We start from the raw sequence: 22,127 nt of genomic DNA, 5'->3' as shown, positions 1-22,127 counted from the left end.
ATGGGCGAATGAAACGGGCTCGTAAAAGCGGCAGTGCGTACACTCAGTACAGCCGTACAGTGCAGCGCCAGTGCAGCGTAGGAAACTCGAGCCTGAGAAATATTCATATTGTTTGAAAGTAATTCACAACGGGTGCGTGCGCGGCGCCGCCCCTCTAATGAGGGCCAGCGCGCCCGCGCCTCTGCTCTGCGAAACGCGATATACGCTCATTACTCACTAATTATTATCATTCTCGTTTGAGATTCACGTTCCAATATTCCCATACTTGGTTCGCACGTTGCCTTCATTAACCGAGATTACGATAACTTACCTTTTTTAGTGTTAGGTATTCATCGCTTTTTCTTCCCAACGGGTAGAGATGTATAATGAATTGCATTCAGCTCTAAGTGATACCAGTGTCCATATATTATAACATGCTATTTATCCCATGTCAAACTGTAGTTTAAAAAGTCCTATGGAGGTCCAAAATTATTCAGAAATCACAAAAAAATATTTATTTTTTTAAGAAAATTTTGGAAGTCAGTTACTTAATACTTATTTTACATTAATCTTAATACATATATAAAATATATAAATCTCGTGTCACAATGTTTGTTCTCAATGGATTCCTAAACCACTTAACCGATTATAATAAAATTCGCACACCATTTGCAGTTCGATTCAACTTGAGAGATAGGATAGTTTAAACATGTAGGTACCACGGGCGAAGCCGGGGCGGACCGCTAGTCATTAATAAACATTTTGCAGGTGTCTTTAGAAAGACAAAAGTTATCATATTATCGGCTGCTTCCTGACGCATGTATAAAATAGGTATTATTAGGTCATCATATACATACCGGCACAATTAGCGGAACAGAAAAAAAAGTGAGACTATGGTCTATGAGATAATAATTAATAACGCATATATTTGACGAAAATGTAATTAGACACAAAATAACAAATTAATTAACATCTTTTAACAACGACTTTGAAAAGTCTTTCGTTATTTTTTATTGAAAAATAAAGAAATTTGAAATAAGTGAAATTTTTAGATGATTATGAACCATCACAAAAAATAAAAAAAGTAAGCATTAAATGATTTAACAATAAAATTAAAGCAAAATTAATAACGAGTGTTTCCCCCTCTTGCTCTGATTACGGTTTCCATTCGTCTGGGCATGCTAAAGATTATGTTATCGATGATTTCTTGAGGCAACCGCTCCCACTCCTCAAGTAATGCGTTTCCAAGTTCATTCAGATTGTTGGGGGGTGGCAATCTGGATTTAACCCTTCTTTTTAGCAAGTCCCAGACATGCTCTATCGGATTCATATTGGGGGAATTTGCTGGCCACTGCATCACCGGTATACCTACGTGGCACAGATATGCATGTACCGATTGTGCACTGTGAGCACGAGCATTATCTTGCATTAGAATAAAGTCGTCACCAATAAATGGGGCAAATGGTATAACATGTTCTTCTTAAATGTCTCTGATGTATCGATCTGCTGTCATGGTCCCTCCTGTGACTATCACTAACTCCGTGCGAGCTCCCAAACATATCCCTCCCCAAACCATAATCGAGCCGCCACCATAAGCCACTGTGTGTTCAAAATTAGACTGTATGTGGCGTTCTCTTTTGAGTCTCCATATTCTTTGTCTCCCATCGATATGTTTTAAAAGAACTTTGCACTCATCAGTAAAGAGAACCTGCTGCCATTCGTTCAAATCCCAGACGATGTTCTCGCGCATCGGTTTCTGTTCCGCTAATTGTGCCGGTGTGTGTATTTATTGTATTGTAACTATAAAATGAATAAATAAAAAAAATACCTAACTACTTAAATCTTTTTATCACAAAAATTGAAAACATCTTTGAGACTCTGGCTTATTGATAAACTCTCATGTGTTTTTTGGAAAGAATATCGTACCTACCATGCCAGATGGGGTTTAATATTATGGCGTGTTGTTAATTTATTTGCTATACCTAGAGCGTCTTAAATCTCTTAATCAACGTCTCATAATAGTAGGGGAGGCCAAGAGGGGATTTTGGGATTTACTCGAGCGCGTCAGATTACTATAAGGGACGGTACCTACCTTAGCTATTCATTAGTACCTCTAGTCAATATGAGCAGTTATGGTTGGTGGGTGCGCTCAGGGGCCCCGCTGGAAAATTTGAATAATCCATAATTCCCTAAGGTTGAGCTCGAATCGTCAGATTAGCGAAATGGGGACTTCTTATATTGTAATTAACCCCCCCATATATTAATCTGACGCGCTCGAATAATATTACTTTAATTTTTTACCCTTTCTTCATAGCGATTAAATCGCCACTTAAATCGTCAGATTAACGTATACTTTTTTTCAGTGACGTCCTGGAGCATGCAAAATATCAATATCTAACGCGCTTGAGTATTTCCAAGCCAATTTTTTTCTTTTTTAAATTATAAAAAATCAAAAAACCCTTCCCCACCGCTAAAAGTGAAAACATTATAGGACCTTTTTTTCTCGCTATGGTCTAATCTACCAATTCTAATAGGTTCCCGTGACGCTCGAGTTACCACATTTAGCATCCTGGGCTCCCCTACTATAACAATGCACTGCCCATGAAAGTTTCTCGAGTGAAATCATGCGATAAGATTGCTACCCGTGAGAATCCTTTCTGCGACAATTAAATAATGTTAGCACTGACAAGTTTTCATTCATATTTTTATCAACACATCGTTAGATACCTACATACTTATTAATTTATAATAAACTAAACGATCTAACACCCTGAGTTGTGTAAATGAAAACAAACAAATAGACAGCGTTATAGTCTCATAAATGTGAGCAGCTACTTCCAGAACAAATGTAATAAGTTACCGCTCGATTGTATAATGCGTGTAAAAGTAAACATGTATGATTGCAATTGCTTCATTTCTTGCGTCGAGTCGTATTACGGTTCCTGCGAGCAGGTTGCGGGTTGCCGCAGCTCGCGGCCCGGCGGCATGCACATTAGTATGCCGCGCGGCGCGTCGCCGACAGAAACACGTGTTAACACGCGGGCGGGCGTCTCCCGCCGGCGCGCCTGAGTCGTAGCGGGCTCGGCGCGAGCGACCGGAAGAACGTACCGCCATGTCTCTATCCATCAATGTGCTATCAGCCGCGACTAGATCGAGGCCCACACCGATGCTCCAACTAATTGGAAGCGATCGCTTGTTAAATTGGCTTCTTGGTTGTACGTGTGTTTGTAATTAAAAGATTCAAGAAATAATTGTGAATATACATATATAATCTTCTTATATATAAAAATTTTTGCGAACTACCTACGGACACGCTGTCTGCAGCTCGTATATTAAAATCGATTAAAAATAGTTTTCAGTGCGTATCTTAATAAAACTACACACCAAGTGATTCGTAAACGAGCGTTGAACTAAGTGAAATAATAGAACTTTAAATAATCTGTTTACTTACACAATTTTTTTGTAATAAACTATCAGTGCAATTTATGTGAGATTGTTCAATAGTGGGTGAAGTGAAAACACAGAATACATAATAGTAGCTAAACGCTACAGAACGGACACTCTCCGCCTCCCGCCAAAATTAAACTTACCTCACCCCCGCGCGATCAGACATAAAATGGGCCATATTTTTCTGCAAGGACGATACGCAACGAAGATTGACAACATTAATCAAATTGACTTAAAGTAATTTTATTATTTTGGATTTGTGATTATCGTTTTTCGTAGAAAATGGTTAGATATTGTGCTGTTTATGGATGTATTTCATCAGAAAAACGCGAATTTTTTTTTACGCTAGTCACAAATGTGCCAACCATAAAGCGTTAACACACACATTTACAGTCTCTACAGTGTGACTGTCAAAACGATCATTTTGTATAGAGTGTCCGGGGTGTGGTGAAAATAAAAACTGTCGTCCTTCCATTGTCCGTGCACTAACATCTGATAGCACAATCTATTATACGCTAAATTCAACTTCAATATTCAAGCATCTATAGCGTACTTCAACAGTGCTCGGACTTACCGGACATCGAAGATTGGGAGATCGAGGTTCGATCCTTGGCAGCGAGAAGACATTGAATTATAATATATATTTTTTTTTTCTTTTCACATTGAGAAACCTGAGAACGTGGTTCATATCCAACCGAGCACCAACTAATTTGAAGTTATTATTATTATTATTTTTTTTTTTTTTTCCTATTGAAGATGTCTAATAAATGTGGTATTTGCCTCTTGCAAATTAAAGATGCTAAGGGACCACAATGTTACAAATGTTCAAAACATTTTCACGTTGGATGTGCTTTTTCACCTCCCGACAAATTTAATAAACTAAATACCGCTGCTAAATTATCTTGGAATTGCGACAACTGTAATCAAAAAAAGAAGAAAAAAGTCGAAGGGGTTTTAAAAACACATACCTCTGCTAATCTTACTACGTGTTCAAATCGTTTATTGGACACAATTTCAGAGGCGTCATCAACAGAGACGCCTCCATCCATGGAAAAAAAAATCTTCGTCCATGTTTTCTGAAGAAATGCTTAGAAATTTGATAAGAGAGGAATTGAGCACGGTTTTACAACATTTTGTTGATGAAAATATAAACAAACAACTTAACATCATTAAACGTGAATTGGAGGAGTTTAAATCGTCTCTTTCATTTATAAATCTGCAATATGAAGAAATTAAGTCCGACTATCAAACAAAAATGAACACTTTGCACAACCTGACTACTGAAAATGAAACATTGCGTGAGACAATTCAAAATATGACCTCTCGTCTCAACCAAGTCGAACAACTAAGTCGTAGCAGCAACTTGGAAATTCAATGCGTGCCAGAACATAAAAATGAGAATATTTTAACTATGGTTACCCAACTTTCCAAGGTGGTTAAATGTCCTATTGTCGAAAATGACATACACTATTGTGCACGCATTTCCAAAATCAACAAAGATAGCGCAAGACCTCGGTCTATTTTAGTAAAGTTAAATAGTCCCCGCACACGTGACTCCTTACTAGCAGCAGTAATTAAATATAATAAGAACAATAAAACTAAACTTCAAAGCTCGGATATCGGCATAGGTGGTGACAAAGACACACCTATATTTGTTATAGAACATCTCTCACCAGAGAACAAATTACTCCATGCTGCGGCAAGATTACGAGCTAAGGAGTTAAATTATAGATATACGTGGGTCCGTGGCAGGGCCGCGCCGACCCCCGGCAGCGCCTGTGTGCGAAACCTATGAAGCGCCTCTTTTTTTATAAAAATTCAATGCGCACCTTACACACACACACACTTTCAATCCAATGATTGTTCATTTGTATTGTTTTACCTTAGCTATCTCGTTCGTTAAAATCGGGGAATACCCATGACCCCACCCCCGGGCCCCGCTTGCGTCGCAGTCGCACGCATCGCATCGGGTTGCGTTCAGAAACTCACTCATTCATATTTAGTCCACTCATTATATACATTAAAAAAAAAAGTGAATTTGCGCATCTAATTTTTTGATATATTGTAGGGATACCCAGAAAAGTTTAACTTGAGTTTTTCGACGAAAATTTCCTATGAGCTTTCGCCGCCATCTTAAAAAAAAGGTGTAAAATTTGTTTTTCGGCAATAACTCGGCTATCCGATGAAATTCGGAAATCACTTATAAGACACTTTTTGTGCCTTTTTTATGCTCTACAACTAGGTCTAGACCATTTTTTCCGTATCATGCATCGTTATCGAGATATTGATCGATAAAGTAAAAAAAATGTGTGCGTGTACTAGTGTACACACGTACGAAGTGAAACTTCTTTATGACCTTATTTTTCAAAAAATAATTTACTATATGCAACTTTACAGAAATACGTCGAATCACGCGTGGTAGGGATAAGAAAAAGATGGCGCGTAACGGAAAAAGTCACGCGTAACGAAAAAATGTTACACTCAATTTTTTTCCAACCCCAATAAAGAAGTTTCACTTCAAAAATTCAGGACACATTTTTAGTTTTTTGCTTTTTTTTTGTTTAGGGCATAATACATATACCTACATTATGTATAATATGTATCTAATACATATACATGAATTAAAAAAATCGTACAATTCGAACTTGTAGAGAATATTCAGACCTACAATTTTCTTTTTGGAGTTTTTTAGTTGGACAAAAATTACGATCTCCAGCGCACCGCAGAGTCGGTGAATTCACGCTCACCGTCGAGCGAGCTGCTCGCTCGGTTGTGTTCGCATGGCGAAGCGAATGGGAAATTGTTTAGGAAATTGATGGGATAAAAAATAAGTACATAGACCAGACTTTAGAACAAATTAAAGATCACACTAAAGTATATTTTTTAAACAAATAATTTGTTTGTGAAGTTGAACTGTACATTTGAGCGAAAAAAAGTACAACACACGGTTAAATGAATGAAAAATGGTTTCGAGAAAATTTTTTAATTGAAAAAATGCAAACACACTCGTCAAAACGGATGCCAGGTCTTACAATATTTTTTTACTTTATCGATCGATATCTCGATAACTATGCACGATACAGTAAAAATGGTCAGGACTTAATTGTAGAGCATTAAAAAAGGAACAAAAAGTGTCTTATAAGTGATTTCCTAATTTCATCGAATAGCCGAGTTATTGCCGAAAAACCAATTTTACCCCTTTTTTCAAGATGGCGACGAAAGCTCATAGGAAATCTTGGTCGAAAAACTCAAGTTAAGCTTTTCTAGATATCCCCTACAACATATCAAAAAAATAGATGCGCAAATTCACTTTCTTTTATTTGCCTTTTTTTTTCGGACGAAATGAGTGGACTAATTTCATACTCATACAAACTCGGCGCCTCTACCTACGGTTTAAAATAACTAGTACTTTTTCTCTTGTTCAAAGAACTGCCGCCGTTTTAACGTTGGGCTCGTAAGGAATGTAAACTAAAACCCTAAACGTAAAATGAAACCATAAACGTGAATAATAATAAACATTAAATATTGAGAGACTTGTTCAATAAGCGTTATAGATGTTTTGTTGTTTACAAGGCCTATGTTGCGCCTATTGTACCTACTTACTTGTCGATACTCCACTACAAAAAACAATCATATAGGTAACAAAAATAATTTTGGTGGCAGTGGCGGCGCGGCGCCCCTATTGTCTTGGCGCCTGTGTGCGCCGCACACTTCGCACACAGGGGCGGCTCGGCCCTGGTCCGTGGTGGCAAAATTTTTTTACGAAAGGAACCATTATCTGAATGTATTCTTGTTAAAAACATCAACACTTTGAAAGCGCTATCCTAATATGAATAAAAATTCAAGTAGTGGTTTAGATATTGTTTAAATATTATATAATTCGATTCTACACGGAACTTAAATGTATACTATCAAAATGTTAGGGGTTTAAATACAAAAACAACTGATGTATACTTAAATATTCTAAGTTGCGACCTTGATGTGATTTGTTTCTCTGAAACTTGGTTGTCTGGTTCTGTATTTAATGAAGAAATTTTCGATAGTTGATATAATGTTTATAGGCGAGATAGGGAGTCGAGCGGCTTTCACAATATGAAAAGTGGCGGTGGTGTTTTAGTTGCCGTGTCGAAAAGATTTCATTCTCGACGGATTCCAGAAATGGAATCCGATTGCGAAGATATCTGGGTGAGCATAGACACGAACAGTCGAAATGGAACACATCAAGAAATTTTTATTTGCTGTGTTTACTTACCACCTCCTATCCAAAGTCATATTCTTACTAATTTTGTTAATAACGTTAATAGACTCATGGAAACGCCCATAAAAACCGTAATTGTTGGAGATTTTAATTTAAGCAACATAGTTTGGCCAAACCAAAACAGCTACAATACCGCCGCTGCATCTTGCAGAAACGGTAGCTCTTTTGTTAATATTCTGATGGATTTCATAGCTTTAAATGGATTTTCCCAATATAATCATATTGTTAATAATAGAGGAAGGATTCTAGATTTGATATTGTCAAACTTAAATATAAGTAATGTTGAAGTAAGTGATGTAATACTCTCAATACTTGATCCAATGCATCCACCTTTGATATTTGCGGTTTCTCAATTAGATTTGAAATACCTATATTTCGCGAAATAAAGATGAACGATTTAACTTTTTTAAGGCACAGTATGATCTTATTGCTGAAGAATTAAGCACTATTGAATGGGATAACGAATTTAAAACTTGTTTCGATGTCAATGAGGTTGTGACTACCTTTTATGGCATCTTACGCAAAACTATTGTCAAGTTTGTTCCTAAAGTTAAAAGTCATAATAATAAATATCCTGTATGGTACACAAAATCCTTAATTAGATTGCTTCGTCAAAAATATAAATATCGTATCAGAGTAAAAAAATTTAACAACCCCCTAGATTTAATCACTTATGAAACTCTTAAAAAAGATTGTACTAAACTCATATCCTCGTGTTATTCTACCTATTTATCTAATTAGGAATCTTCTATAAAATCAAATCCAAAATTATTGTGGTCGTATGTGAAAAATAAAAGATCAAACTCTGGAACATATCCTACTCCTATGAAGTTAGGTAATAGCTCGGCAACGGATGGAACACAAATTTGCAACATGTTCGCCGACTATTTTTCTTCGGTATATGAGACTAGCTCACAACATAATGGTGATATGAGCTCAATGACCCACAACGCTACTTCTTATCTACACTCATTAACTATCAATCAAGATTTGGTATTCAAAGCATTAAAGAGACTAGACCAAAAAAAAGGAGCCGGTTCAGATGCAATACCACATGTATTTGCCAAAAAATGTGCTAAGGAATTATGTTATCCATTAACCGTTATATATAATTTATCACTCAAACAAAGTATTTTTCCATCAGCTTGGAAGGAGTCGATCATAGTTCCAATTCCTAAAACAGGCGACGCGAATTTGATCAACAATTACCGACCTATATCAATCCTATCTGTTTTTGGTAAGGTATTTGAAAGTCTCATCTGCCCAATTATCACTTCTCATATCAAACAATCAGTCAGTAAGTTTCAGCATGGTTTCACAAAAAATAGATCCACCAGCACAAATCTTCTACTTTATCTCGAATGTCTTGTAGAGGCTGTTGAAGCGCATACTTGTGTTGACGTCATATACACAGACTTCTGCAAGGCATTCGATAAAGTTGATCACAATATATTGATCCAAAAGTTACACAACATTGGTATTGGCGGTAGTCTGTTGGGATGGTTTTCGAGTTATCTTTTGGGTCGCTATTCTAGAGTAGTGGTAAACGGTTTTGCCTCTGAGCCCTTTTCAACTAAATCCGGCGTTCCACAAGGGTCGCACTTAGGTCCCATTTTATTTAATATATTCATAAATGACCTCCCACTTAACTTAAAGCACTCAAAAATATTTTTATTTGCAGATGACCTTAAAATTCTGAGAACAATTAAATCAACCACTGATAGTACTCTTCTCCAAAAGGACATAAATTCTTTGGCAGAATGGTGTAAAATCAATAAAATGAAACTTAACTCAGGAAAATGTTACCATATACGATTTAGCAGACATAGAAGTAGAGGTATTATTGCACCCAGTTATCAGATTAATAATCATATCTTAGCAACAGTAGACAAAATAAAAGACTTAGGTGTTTATTTCGATGCAAAACTTAGTTTTCACGCTCACTTCAACCATATAATTAATAGCGGTTTCAAATTGTTAGGTTTTTTACTGAGAACTTGTAAAAATTTTAGGAACCCTCTCACAAAAATTACCCTCTTTAATGCCCTTGTTAGAAACAAGTTAGAATATTGCAGCGTAATATGGAATCCAAAATACAATATTCATATTAACAATATTGAACGCATTCAAAAAAGATTTTTGTGGCATCTTGCGTATAGTTGCAACGTAGCCAAAAAAATTCGTAGTTACTCAGAACGTCTTGATTATTTTAAAATACGAACACTTTATCAGAGGAGGAAGGTTTTGGATCAGGTCTTTTTACATAAATTGGTGAATGGTTCAATCGATTGTGTGTCATTGGTATCTCAGCTTAATTTTAAAGTTCCAGTCAGATTGCCTAGACATTCTAATAATATGCCGTTCCATACAAAATTCCACAAAAGTAATCTAGGCCATTATTCAGGCATTTCTCGCCTTACCAAAGAATATGATAATATAGTTTCTGGCAATAACAAGACTATTGACATTTTCTCAAACACTGTACATAAATTTAAAAAGGAATTGCTCTCGATTGAACCTTTACCAAAACCCAGTTGATCAAATGTAGTTTTATTTTAACATTAATTGATTATTTTGCCGTCAAAATTGGATTTATGTATTATGTATATGTTTTTACCTAATCTGCAGCTAGCTGCAGACTGTGTGTCTTTGATTTAATGTTATATTAATTGTTAGTGGTGGTTGCCTATAATTGTGACAGCACTATGTCTACGATTGTTATTACTTTAATGCTTTTATCTATGTATCAGTGTATGTCATGTTGGTGATCCTTAATGAAATAAATAAATAAATAAATAAAATGAATCGCAAAATGTGTTGGTAAGCGCATAACTCGAGAACGGCTGAACCGATTTCGATAATTTTTTTTTATTATATTCCTTGAAGTACGAGGATGGTTCTTATGTAGAGAAAACGTAAACATGTACCAAGGGCGAAGCCGGGGCGGACCGCTAGTACTTAATATAATAAACACATTTTAATGATGATCACTATTTGTTTTACTTTTGCTCCGTTGATAAATCACGTTTAATTACCTACATAAAAAAACTATTTATAAGACTCTAGATTTCCGTGAGCTTTCTGTGTTCTGCTAGCGAGATTGAGATTATTTTTTCTTAGTTCCATTGCTGGTCGGTGGTCGAACCGTTAGGTAATGGGCTGTTCGCACTTCGCCCATCACCCATGCTATCAAGGACATGATTAAACGGCGAAATGAAAAACTGAAATTTAAGCAATTCTTGATATCTGTAGATATAAACATAGAAGCATCTAGAGAGTTATAGATTTATTACAATAACACTGTCACAGTGACACAACCACAGGACACAACCGACACAACCATAAAGCGCGTCACACATGGTATCAGCGTTCTGACCATCATTTTTCTTTTTGTCATTGCGTACTAAGACCCCTGTAGAACCGCCATCCTGTTACAAATGACGCGAAACAACACTATGACAAAATTTCGGATCATTTGTAACAGGATGGCGCGGGCGGTTCACCGTGTGTGACGCGCTTAACTAGGCCGCACAATGCCAATAAATTAAGTAAAGAATCAATGACATCAATTGACCTGCTGTTTAATTATTACCTATTATTATCACTAGTTAAAATTATAATACCACACTCTTAACCACACTATAATATATTAATAAACACTAATTAGTACTTAACACATTAAATAGATATAACTCGTTTCGAATCACACCTTTAAAAGAAAATACATTTATTTTAAAAACATACTATTGAAAGTGTACCTATTTAATAATTAAAATGTGATAGGAAATCTAATAATATAAATATATTGTCGGGTTTGGACTGCACTCATGTTGGTGGTTTGATTTGTATGACGCGAACGTGGTCATTGGTCATACGACACTTGCACACTCCTAAATTATCAATTGAAAAGTTTCGTTGGGTGTTAGAAAATATTTGTGTAGGTCACGCTTGAGTATATATATATTATATTTATTTTGGTGGGATTCGTCTTAAGTGCCGTCATAAATTAACGCCTTTAAGTATCTATAAACACACTCAAATTTTAATTTAATGATCAATTAATAATCACTCTACCTAATTTTTTATGGGCTCGTCGCTGACCTGCATAAAAATACCATAAAATAAATGTTAATATGTAGATGAGAGTGGATCCACTAATGTGGAATATTCTACGTTCGGATTGTGGTCAATGGTTTATTTATAAAGTATGTTGGGGTCAGCGTAGCGACGAGCTCGGAGTCTCGGCCGCGTGTCGTTGGCGCGACATAAAGTGTAACCCAACTCCCGACTCTCAGCCCGCGGGCCGCGACCGCAGCCGCCGCGCTCGACTTGCATAGCTGCACTCGTCTAAGGAGTTATAGCTTGTACTAAGCGACACGTATTTTCCTAGCTCTATAACAATAGAATGTTGGATTTTTTTGCTTTCGTGACCTTATGCGGCTAATTTTATGTAATTGGGATTGTTATTATACTAGAGAGCTTTAACAGGAATACAGTTTTGCAAATATATTCAGTCAAAACGAGGACGAGAGAGCGCAACTTCATAGTGAATAAAATTTTTTTATATTGTTAATTCAATTTTAAATTGAATTAACGTATATTTTTATCTTTAAGGCATTTTCTATAAAAAGCAACACTACCTATATAAAATCATTTCGAGTTTCCCGGTAAATATAATGACTCTATCGGATCCATATTTTAGACGATAATAAGAAAGTTCTCGGATAATATCACAAAAAGCGACGATCGCACGGAGATAAATCAATGCGATACAATTAGTGCCTAATTACTCGACGAAGGCTGTCGGTGGCCGGAGCGGCGACGGCGGCCGACGCGGCGATGCTGATGCGATGTGACGTGAAGCGACCCCGCAAAAAATATAGAGCAACCTCTTCACAGTTACGTGGAGGAGTGCTGAGGGCTGAGCTGAGCATCGTAGCTAGTCGAGAGTGCGCGCCCGCGAGCGACGCGCGCGCCGACGTGACCCGCGACCTGCGCCCGCCCTGCCCCTGCCCGTGTACACGCGCGATCTATTCACACCTGTTAGCCATAACCGACAGTGAAAAGTGATTTGGTTTTCATTTTAAAGTGTTATTTATCAGTAGAGGTAGTCTTATTGTGGATTACAAGTACTTAGTTCGAAGTTGATATTAATCGAATCCTTAATGTTAATATTAAAGTGTTTTTATCGATTTTCTTTTTCATTTCATGAAAACTTAAAGCATAAAAAATCTTTAATAACGGTCATAAAAGCTCGCTATTTAAATATTAAGGTTAGACTCAAATATTTTGAAAAAACGATGATACCTACCTGCTATACAAAAATAAATAAAGAGATCAGCTAGTATAGAAAAAAAAAATATGATGAATTAAATTTTTAACATCATACATATAGTTTTTTTCTTATCACGTATTGTATTTGAAGATTCAATGTATTCAGCTTATAAAATGTCGAAGTGATCATTCAGTTGTTTTCCGATGGCTGTAATTCTGCGAAGTCTTAATTGGACCTCAAATTATGCGCATAGTATTAATTGAAATTGACCATCGGCTTCCATATAAAGACTGAGTACCAGAGCGTTGGTGCAGCGCATCCCGCAGCCGCAGACCGCACGTCAGCCGCGGGACCAATTTGCTCAGCAGGAGGCAGGCCTTTGCAATGTTTTTAAAGTACTTTGCGGCTTTCACAGATTTCAATTTACAATGTGTCAAGTTGTGGCTGATCGTACGTGGTTTCAGCGACATTATATTTGGGAAATTAAAAAAAATAGGTAGGTAGGTATTTATGTTTTGTAAATACAGATCTTTACGACGATTTATGCTTCGAGAATATTATTCTTTTTTTGCTAGTACATAATACCTATAATTTTGAAATATGTAGAAAAAGCTAACTAAGCGTGTTAGCTTCTAACATAACAATTAATATAGCAATTCAGAGCACTCAAGTGTTCACTTCGAAGGATAAAGCGTCCAGTTAATTCATTACCATTAAAGAGAGATAACATTTCAATTACAGTAATTGCAGAAAAAGGTCCTAACGAGGTTTTCATTGAATAAAGTGAATCGTATATGCTTATCGCGATCCGCGGTGAACTATGTCACACGCGGTGCGGCCTATGCGGTGCAGCGGTGCAGCGGTGCGGCGCCGCGCGCGCTCGTCCGACCTCTTCCTTAACAGGAGCTGGTTCCGCGAACCTTCGCTCTCTCTGTCCTCCGCGCCCCTGACAACTGTTATAATACGTGCTCGGGAGATAGGGCCTATATCCCTTGTTTGATTACACTTGTACATAAGATCGATTATATGCTGATATTTATTTAAATGTTTTAAATTAATAACGGTTAGCAACCTCAATAAACGATGTCCTAGATCTAACAGTAGGTATGTAAACTGCTCATCAAGAATGAACTCTAACGACTAACCTCGCTAGGATTTTGATGATTATGATGACCTCTAGGCTCTAGCTAATTAATTGTTGTTCTTAATTGCCTATAAATAGCATTAAATTCTTAAAGACTCGTGAGGACTGTTATCGTAAATGTAGAGACGCGGCCGTTGTAAGTAATGGTTATTCCGAAATGGATGATATAAACAAGTGCAATACAGAAACATGAAAGGATGACATTTCGTCGGGCTGAGACGGGTGCTCTCGAATTTTGAATTCAACAAAAAGCGTGCGCGGCATTCCGTAGGCCGCTCGCCACTGCGCCGCACCCGCCGCACCGGCCCCGCGCCGCCGCTTCACTCGCCGGTTAAGCCTTCGATAGATCGAATTGGTCACACGATTATTTAAGAATAACGACCGCCTTAAATTGAAGAAAAAATCGGGGATGCGTTAATGTCTTGAATAAATTTTGTTAACTCACCGCTCGTAATGAGGCGCGCGCACGCGGACTGTTTACTAAACAACGTTCAATATTTCGGATGCAGTGATCTCGAGCTGGCGATACAGTGTTAATAGACGATTAAAATGCTCTAAAATGATAAATAATTCGGTGCGTTACCTTATTAAGGAAACATTCTTATTATCGGCGCAGGTATGTACCAGTGTTTTATATTCTATTATTGTGTGGCTCAAAATGTTATCAACATATTAACTCGATCACTAGCAATCATTTTGAAGAGAACAATTCCGACAGTTTTATGGATTATAATGTATTTTTAAGAATTTTTTTCGATACAAAGTTTACAATTATCTTGTAAACTTAAGGAAAAGCTCCCACGCCAATGATGTAGCTCATTATCAAGTGGGGCTTCCAATCAGTACGCGGGGTAACGCAAACGTATTGAACTCTGATTTTACCTCTGAAAATTTTCCACAATACTTGGAATGAACGTACTACATATTTAGACAGGGTGTGATCGTTAAGTGTGCACAGGCGATTATTCCGTAACTATGGCAGATATCAAAAAACTTTATACTGATATCGAAGCCCTTTACCTTAAATGAGTAAAATGACAACAATAACTTTTGAAAATAAAACGGGAAATATCCAAAAATTTTACACCAAACACTCCCATACCTACATTGATTGATACTACTGACTCCCATGAGATATGACTATCCTAAACATATGTACATATGAAAAATTTTGGTTCTTTTTTTTTTGAATTTGTGCTTGAGCACAAATTTTAATAAAAATTCATTTAGAAACTGTAAACAGAGCTCGATGTGGAATACAAGGGTATTCCAAAACGACGACGTCACTTCAAACATTTGCTTTGACCACAAAATGTATGGAAAATTCAATGTATGGGAGTGTTTAATGTAACTTTTTAGTTTTTTGGATATTTCCTGTTTTATTTTTTAAATGTTATTATTGGCATTTTACTCATTAGGTTAAAAGGCTTTCAATAACAGTTTAAAGGGTTTTGATATCTGCAAAAGTTACGATTACACCCTGTATACATAATACATATGTATAAACTATATGTTGAAGATAGATAATGTTAAACCTTGTATACCTTTCGTGAAAAGGTTGCCGCCTCGTTTTTCGGGATCAGATCGAGTAGATCTGCTATTAAAATTCTTATAAAAATGAGTATTTTGATTCAGTCAAAATGAGTACTTTGATTCAGTCTAAATAATTTTTTTTATAATAATTGGAATAATTGGAACATCGAGTTTGTGTTGTGTATTCGCAGCAGATCTCCTGTCACGTGTGATAAGTGAGCCGCAGCGGGGTTGCGGCGCGATGCGCGTGGCATGCTGCTGCCGGACCAAACGTATGAGGTGGCCGCACCCGCCGCACCCGCCGCACCCGCCGCACCACCCACCTCGGCGTCGCTGGCGGTGCTGCTGCGCGCACACCGCGTGCGCCCTGACTTCTTCTGCGCTTACCGGTCTCGACGCCATTCGAAGAGGTGTGTTACAATTCAATATTCATATGAATGAAGTCTCCTTAAATATAAGTAAAAATAATTCAGCGAAACGAAGCATCACTTTACAAACAGGAAAATAAATATATATGAAAGTATAATATTATATTATTATAATGCAAAAACTAGTTGCATTATTTTGATTCGTATTGTAATGTTTAATCAGCGTTTGGCATGAAAATATGTTTCATACGAGGTTAAAAGTACATCATCACTACATAGTATAAAACAAAGTCGCTTTCTCTGTCCCTATGTCCCTTTGTATGCTTAAATCTTTAAAACTGCGAAACGGATTTTGATGCGGTTTTTTTTAATAGATAGAGTGATTCAAGAGGCAGGTTTTAAGGTATATAATTTATTAGGTTTTAGACAAAGCGGGCGAAGCCGCGGGCGGTAAGCTAGTCATATTATATTTAAGCTTTCCGCCCGCGGCTTCGCCCAGGTGTGCTAAATTTCATTGTAATCGGTTCAGTAGTATTTGCGTGAAAGAGTAACAAACACACACATATACATCCTCACAAACTTTCGCATTTATAATATTAGTAGGACAAATCGGCATTTCTTTATCAATAACATATTTTCCAATTTGTCACTTCTCACTGTATATCCGCAATGATGTTATGGTAGAGTTTTTTTCATACCGTGAAGAATCTCGTGTGTATCCCAAAAGTAATGTTCATGGTACAATTATTTAATTACAATCTAACTAGTTTCGTTACGATTTATGCGAATTGATAGTTCACAATCACGTATCGTAGGTATACAGTTAGTAATAAAAATAGAAATACCTCGTTGGATCGATATTCAACGTTACCATTCACGCCAATTTAAATAAAACGTTTCCTGTTATTAAGTAAAAACAGTTTATGATTAGCCATAGCCATGCCACAGCATACAATTCGTAACGTATATTATGATTGATGTCACTTAACTTTCAAGTAAATGGCTCTATGATATACGTATACTATTACAATATAATAAACTAGCTTCCGCCCACGACTATGTACGTGCATCCCCGTTTTTCCCCGTTCCCGCAAGAATTTCGGGAAATCCTTTCTTAGCGGATGCCTACGTCCTAACATCTACCTGCATGCCAAATTTCAGCCCGATACGTCCAGTGGTTTGGGCTGTGCGTTGATAGATCATCATATCAGTCACCTTTGAGTTTTATATATATGTTACCGTATGCGCAAGTTGTATTTGTGTTAAATAAATTATTGACATATGTGTGTGCAGATCGTCGCGGATGGTCGAGGAAGAGAAGGAAAAGACGGCGAGCGAGCCGCGCCCGCAGCGACGCGCGCGAACCCGGTTCGGTGCGTACCAGTGTACCCTACGTTAACACTTAGCAGTTACATAATATCATATACAGTGTTTAGCGCAGTTGTGTAAGAATGATAATATATTAGATTAATAAACAGGTGACAGGAAGTGTAAGAACCATCGAAATCTTAACAATATATAATTCCTCTACATTTCAAACTCAAACATTTATTTATTCAGTAAGATATATTTTTTAGAAAAACTTTTAAATCGTCAAAACATAGTTTTTACCAATTACCACTGCTTCGGAAAGCAGTTTCTACGGAGAAGAACCGAGAAGAAACGCCGTAAATTTATTTTCCCATCGTGCATAATGATGTCTGTTGTTTCTGATTAAACCTCAGTAAACGCATAAATTACGGGAATTATAAATTCCCTTCAATTACGGAATAAAGCGCTGATGGTGAAAGATTAAGTCGATCGCGATAAAGCTAGTGCCTCCTTAATTGACTGCGTGTGCGCCGCGCGGCGACTCCGCGACACCGCGCCATTGTGTCGCCCGAACCGAACTGCTACTGCGGTACACTGCTCTCTAAATACTATACAAAAGGACATTATAGCAGAACTATGTAATATATGGAGTACGCAGGTCTTCAACGTACTAATGCGACCATATTATAGACTGCGCGTAGATAGAAATAAAATGTTTTCCGTTTTATTTATTCAATAGAAGATTCGATATATTTATTTTACACTGACTGCCGATTTATGTAACAGGTGCGAACTACTTTTCCTCGTGTTCTATTATGAATAATATGTATATCATAATATCAAAATTACTTGTAATAAAATACACGAATAACACGAAGCTTTAAAAAGCTAAATTCTATAAAAGTGATTACGATGGTTATCTGCCTTCAAGATAATGAAACGTATACAAATACCACGTACATCAGTCGGCGTGTCCGCAGCCTCCTACCATTAAGAAATTAATTTAATCAGCGCCTCTCATCGCACGTAATCGCACGTCGTATTAACATTAATGGGCGTCTAATGCAACTCCGCCGGCCGCGCTGACCAGTCGCCACTGGTTAGCAATCAGCTGAAGTTAGAGCGATTAATCTTCAATCATAATTCATAATTATATGTTAATTGCAGATAATGCCGGAGAAATAAACCAGCATGTAGAGCATGTAGAGACCTTACTTTACGTTTTACCCGCGTTTATTTATCCAGCCCAAAATATGAAGTATTCTTTCTCTATTCTGATTTAAACATTTTTCACTTCAACATTTTATAAAAGATAACTAGTAATAAAACTACCGTTTAAAATTATGATCGTCGTAATTTATATACGATTTTACAGAATACAGATGTTATCGAGCGCCATGAGCTTACCGTTCAAATATATACATATTTTGTATTTCCTCCGATTAAGTTACATACTTAAATTCTGTGACACTAACATGAAAATATACATGTTGTATAATGGATCTTCTAAATATAAACGTTCAAACGTATATTCTAGTAATTCCTACGCTCCACTCACATTAGCATCAACAAAAACAGAATGTCAAACCAAAACTGAAAACGAATCGAACACGGGGAAAATGAATATAGTCGTCGAGCGTTGTTTATAAGTGTGGCCGGCTAAGTGCAGTAACGTGTCCGTTAATACGTAGAGAGTGCTCGGAGTGATATATCGCGCGGTCGTTAGCGGAACAGCCGTGAAGCGGGACACGCGAGCGCACCGCGGCACCCCGCCTGCTCCACATTGCTTATAATGACTGATTCTCATAGATTAGTACTCTCCATCATAATTACCTTTCATCTTAGCATGCTACTTAGACAATGCTTTGAGAAAAATTAATTGATGTATGATATCGGTCATTGGATAGATACAACGCGAGAGATTTGATTACGTATCACCGGGATGTAATTGATGTATGATATCGGTCATTGGATAGATACAACGGGAGAGATTTGATTACGTATTACCGGGATCAGGGATGTAATTGAAAATGTATGGTATTTCAATATTAATCAGCTGAAGCCTAAAGGAGGAAACTATTCAAATTACACATTAAATTTTAACGAGGAGCTAATCCATGATTTTATTCTGTTTTCACATTTCCATCTAGGTAAATTTTCTAATATTTGTTGTTTTTACCTCATTTTCAATTTCTTGAACCAACCGTGTGTGAACTAGCTGGCACTTAACGAAGCGGCTTTAAAATATTTATTAATAAACTGAAATAAATATCGAACCACCCGCGGCTATTCCGAATAACTGTTGTATTGAGGCCTTCAAAAAATAAAAAATAAATAACTCATGTGTCCTCGGATGACAAACACCTGCGACACTTCTTGTAATGTATTAAGCGCGTCACGGACACTTAAAATCACATGAAACGTTATTTTCGCTCTACCAATCATTAGTATATTAATACTGCATCATCGCCTGCGTCATGTTCCCACTACACGTACCTTTTATAGGGTAGAGGGTAGAAGCCATTATCCAAAATACTACGTATGTAATATGTATATTATTATATCATCGGTGTCTCATAACTCATTTAATATTTATTAATTTATTATAGAACTTGCTTTGGAAAGTTTCACTTCTATGCTATATGTACTTAATACATTATTTTTACACAATTAAAAAAATATATATTTAGCTTTCTCTACTCAAGTGTAAACTGAACTGAATTGAAAAATGTAAAGCCACAACGCACTTTGCTTGAAATTATTGATATACATAGTACAATCTAGAGTTGTATATAAGTGCAGGATATAGATTATAGTCTGAATCAGTGCGTAGGCTATTTTATAGCCGAATACCAGGCAAATGACACTGCAGGTTCCAGATAGTTTAATAAATATCTAACTAATAATAAATGTCTAAATAATTTAAGTTGTTTCAGTAAGGCTTTGTAGCGGAAAGTATAAAAGCATGCACTTTTCTAACTTCTTTACTTCGAGTATAATTAGAATTTATTTTTTTGTAAAATTAATACCCGAAATACGAGAAATTTTAGATGGATTTTAAATACTGTGTACAATTTAATATATGTATAGAGTCCGCTCTACAAATTAGAAAGTATAAACACAAAGAAAAGGCGTTTGCTGTGAACATTGCGCCCTCTGTTGGGCTTGTGTTGAACCTTCATCAGTGGGAAGGTTCTAAAGCTAAGTGAAACGAGTCAATGGAACTTTGTAGACGTTTCTCTAAGAAACAAGTCCTCTATTGTGAACATAGATGGCAGATGTGTATAAAACTAAAGCCTCATTAATTTTATATTGATGTTCTTTAATATGGTCCATGTGGTCCGGTAACCGGTTATTAATAATAATAAATAAATAAATAAATAATTTATTTTCCTCAAAAACTTATAACTCTATAAACATAAATTCAGAGTACTGCGGTGCCTGCGATAGGCCCCGGCCGTAGCCTGTAGGTAATGCTATTTTTAATAAATTATTATTTTAATCGGTATATATTGCTGCCAATAATATGGAAAATGCATTTATACCTTTCTCAATATGCACCTATTCTTCAAGTAAATTTTTCAAGTAATTCAAATTTTTCGTATGACGGAATGAGGCATATTATAAGACAGATTAGACCTAATCAATGGCAACCTAAATTATCAATTAGATTGCTTAAGTACTTTAGAGAAGTTTTCCTATTGAAGATTAGTACGGGAGAGTATTTCAGGAATTTGGTCACAGGCAGGGTGGCGGGGCGGCGGCGCGCGGGCGCACAGGTTTCGGCGCAGAGTTACAAACAAACAAACCAGTCTGGCCGCCGCCCCACCTGTCGCTCGCTTTATCTGCTTAAATGCATGAAATGTTCTAAACGATCGTACATAATCGCTTCGAACTTCAGCATTAAGTTCAAAAATTATTGTATTAATTATTGTAGGTATGGTGAGAGATAGAATTCAGGTCATTGCCTTGGTACATCCCAAATGAATGAAACGATACATCGGGCCGGACGTATATCGAATTGTTTTGTGTATAGTCAGATAGTAAGGTGGTAGAGCGGTGGTAGAGCGGTGACAGGGTGCGGGGGCGGGCGGCGGCGGGTGGGGGGCAGGCGCCGGGCGGCGGCGGGTCGGCGGGCAGTTCGCGGGGAGTCGCGCGCGAGAGTGGTCGCCGTACGAGTGAAAGCGGCGCGGCCGCTGAGTGTGATGCGAGCGCGCCGCCCGCCATGGCCACGCTCGGCCTCTCCAAGGTGTTCATTCTGGACAAATACTTCACCGAGCTGCAAAAGTTCTGGGAGACGGAGAAGAAGCTGCAAGGTGAGCCTCCGGCGGAAGCGGCCCGCGATGCCCCGTCGAAAGCTCTAAATTTTCTCTCGGACGCAGAGCGCTTGCGTGCTCTAAACGCCGGAGCAGCCTCCCGTACGTTTTTTGTGATCAGCAGATCAATTTGTGACGATGAGTCACTAAATGTTCGTTTTGCTTTAAATATGTGTGATGTGGATTGTGGGTGGGGACTTTGTAAATGAAACTTTGGTAAGGTCCATGTTTATTATAGAATATAGATACAATATTTATCAAACAAAATCATCGGGGAGAAAATACACGAGCCGGATTATGTTCATATTTCGTTATTTTGTAATTAAACCTTAATTCCAAAGGACAAATAAACGACCATAAGTATCCAACTTCTGCGATATAGATTATAGACAACTAAACAAAGCACAACTCGCTTTGTGTAAACATATACAAGTATGCGTATACAAGCAAGGCTCTATCTTGCGAAATTACATAGGATTGGAGGCTGCGGCGGCTC

The 22,127-nt window shown here is 37.2% G+C and overlaps 1 protein-coding gene across 1 annotated transcript in view; it reads left to right on the top strand.

The window, feature by feature from the left end:
- Positions 1 to 12,512: 12,512 nt before the first annotated feature.
- The window catches only part of dachs (unconventional myosin-IXb-like dachs), a 40,778-nt gene continuing 31,163 nt past the window's right edge, over positions 12,513 to 22,127 (top strand). Inside the window, exons 1-2 of the mRNA XM_090108225.1 lie at positions 12,513 to 16,046; positions 17,298 to 17,377. Coding sequence (XP_089964351.1) covers positions 15,889 to 16,046; positions 17,298 to 17,377 — 238 coding nt within the window. The 5' untranslated portion in view covers positions 12,513 to 15,888. The remainder of the gene's footprint in view (positions 16,047 to 17,297; positions 17,378 to 22,127) is intronic.

This window comes from Colias eurytheme, chromosome 12, assembly GCF_061535395.1.
Source record: "Colias eurytheme isolate Ceu_HAF_F1 chromosome 12, ilColEury1 Martin Lab GWU primary, whole genome shotgun sequence".
NCBI classification, from domain to species: domain Eukaryota; kingdom Metazoa; phylum Arthropoda; class Insecta; order Lepidoptera; family Pieridae; genus Colias; species Colias eurytheme.
Note: the sequence above shows the minus strand (reverse complement) of the source record. Positions and strands in the feature narration are given on the sequence as shown.